At 63.3% G+C, this 2,160-nt stretch overlaps 1 protein-coding gene across 1 annotated transcript; it reads right to left on the bottom strand.

The window, feature by feature from the left end:
* Positions 1 to 541: 541 nt before the first annotated feature.
* MNEG_15572 (hypothetical protein) lies at positions 542 to 966 on the bottom strand (the record flags this gene model as incomplete). The annotated part of the gene is made up of 1 exon (XM_014035957.1): positions 542 to 966. A coding segment is annotated over one exon (425 nt), but the record flags the coding sequence as incomplete, so codon positions are not given.
* Between the last annotated feature and the right edge of the window lie 1,194 nt (positions 967 to 2,160).

The raw sequence follows: 2,160 nt of genomic DNA, 5'->3' as shown, positions 1-2,160 counted from the left end.
CATACACACACCCCAACCACCCCCCCCCCCCACACACACACTTTTGTGGCGTGGGACCCGAAGGCCTGGTTGTTGCAGAGGGACTGGCCCGATTTTGGGAAGAAGTGGAGGGACATGGACCAGCCAACACCAGTGAAGGCGTTGGCGTTGGGCCAGGAGGGGGGGCAGTGGCCGGCGTAGACGTCGCAGGTGGTGCCGCCTTGGGGGATCAGCGGGTGCGCGGCGTGGGTTGTGTGTGTGTGTGTGTGTGTGTGTGTGTGTGTGGATGTGCATGCGTGTGTGTCTGAGTGTGTTTGGGTGGGGGTGATGAGTAGGGTGAAAGGATGCATGGGGGGGGGTGCGTGGGTATGAGCTGCGCGCACGGCTTGATTCCATCGGGGCGGGCAAGGCCAGGGCGCCCCTTGACAGGCAGCGAGGGCAGGGGGCAGGGCCGGGCGCAGGATTGCGGATGGTTGCGTCTGTTGCCAGGCCCCTGCCGGCGCCCGTGCGCGCTCTGCGTGCCCCCAAGGCGAGACTGCAAAATCGGGAGGCCGCGCCCCCATTAATGCAACTCACCCGGCCCCGTCTTGCAGCCGCTGACGCAGGAGGCGCAGGGGTCGACCGAGATCATCAGCGTGAGCGTCCCCTTCGCGGTGTCGGGCGCCCCCACGACGGCGCCGCCGCCGTTGCACACGGCGGTCGCGACGAACTTGATCTTGACCGGCCCGCTGACCGGCGTCGCGTATTTCGAATCGAGCTTGTAGGTCCAAGTAGTCGGGGTGGATTCGATGTTGTAGGGGAGCTTTGAAGAGTAGTCCGGGTCAATTGTGAAGACGACCGCCCCGCCGGCGGCGGCGCAGGCGGCGCGGGCGTCTGGGGAGACCGCCGGGCTGGCGGCGGCGACGACGGCGGCGACGGAGACGGTGACACCGGTGGCCTTGGCGGGCCAGTTTGCAGAGAGGCGGGGTGCCGCGCTCGCGAGGGATACTGTTGTTTGCGGGTTGCGGCGCAAAGGAATTGAGACAGTGAGTGAGGGTGAGTGAGAGGAGTTTGCTGCCGCTGGGTGTAAATTGCGCTCCGCGGCATGGCGTGTGGTGTGAATTGCGCCCGGCCCGGGCTAGGTGCAGGCCGCCAAGCGGGCAGCGGGTGACGCCGGGCCACGGCGCCGGGCCATTCGCAGCTTTCGTGGCATATTGATCCGGTTCACACCTGAAAGGCGTGGCTTGGTGGCTTGCGCAGAAACGGAGGAGTCCTGAGGCTCCACTGGAACGCTCTCGGGGGAAGAAACGATTTCGGGGGACTGCGCACGCACAGTCCATGCAGTCCCGCAAATGACGAGCAGCACAGCTACCCTGCGATTCATTATGGATGCCTCTGTCGCGTGAATCGGCCGAGTAGGGTCTCAGGGATGGAGTTCCGTTTTGCTGTGCTCGCAATGTGAACACAGGCGAAGCCTTCACGGACTCAGGACACGCTGCCGTGCTAAAGAACGATGATGACATAAAATATATAAGATACCTTTGAGCATTGCACTGAAGCCCTTCAGGCGAAGTTCGCTCTGTCCTCCCGAATTCGGCTCCTCGTCAAGTCACCTGCCCATGTTGGTCCACTTACCGCCCCCTGGAGCCAGTGAGAGTCAAGAGACGTGGTGATATTATTGCTACCCTGCTGAATTGCTCAGGGTGCCACCGTCACTGAGTGCCGAATGGCCAAACCAACGCGGGAACTGTCGGATTTGACGCGTGCGGCTATGCTTTGAACGACGTTCGTCCCATCACCCGTGGCCTCTTACTGGTTTCGGAGGCTGATTCGAACAGCTGGAATGCCCAGGCGCCTCGCCAAGTGACCAGCAGCAGCTCGACCAATTCAGCAGGCTAGGCGGCGGCAGATTATGCGCGCCCCCCAGCGCGCGATGGCGCCTGCAGCCTGCCGCCCGGTGATAACGGCAGCGGTTTGAGACCAATCAGATCATAGATTTTTGCCACACGCATAACGGCGCAAGCACGCGACGCCCTGCCCCCAGCTTGCGGCCGTCCCTCCCCCTCCCGGTGCCCCAGAGACACCAACGCAGTGTAGCGTTTGCGGGGCATCGGGTGCATCTTCCCCACGATCACCCCCACGCGCGCGCGCACACACACACATCCACACACACACACACACACACACACACACACTTGCACG

This window comes from Monoraphidium neglectum (assembly GCF_000611645.1).
Source record: "Monoraphidium neglectum strain SAG 48.87 unplaced genomic scaffold scaffold05447, whole genome shotgun sequence".
In the NCBI taxonomy this organism is placed as follows: Eukaryota; Viridiplantae; Chlorophyta; class Chlorophyceae; order Sphaeropleales; family Selenastraceae; genus Monoraphidium; species Monoraphidium neglectum.
The sequence above is the reverse complement of the archived record's forward strand: the minus strand, read 5'-3'. Positions and strand labels throughout refer to the sequence as shown.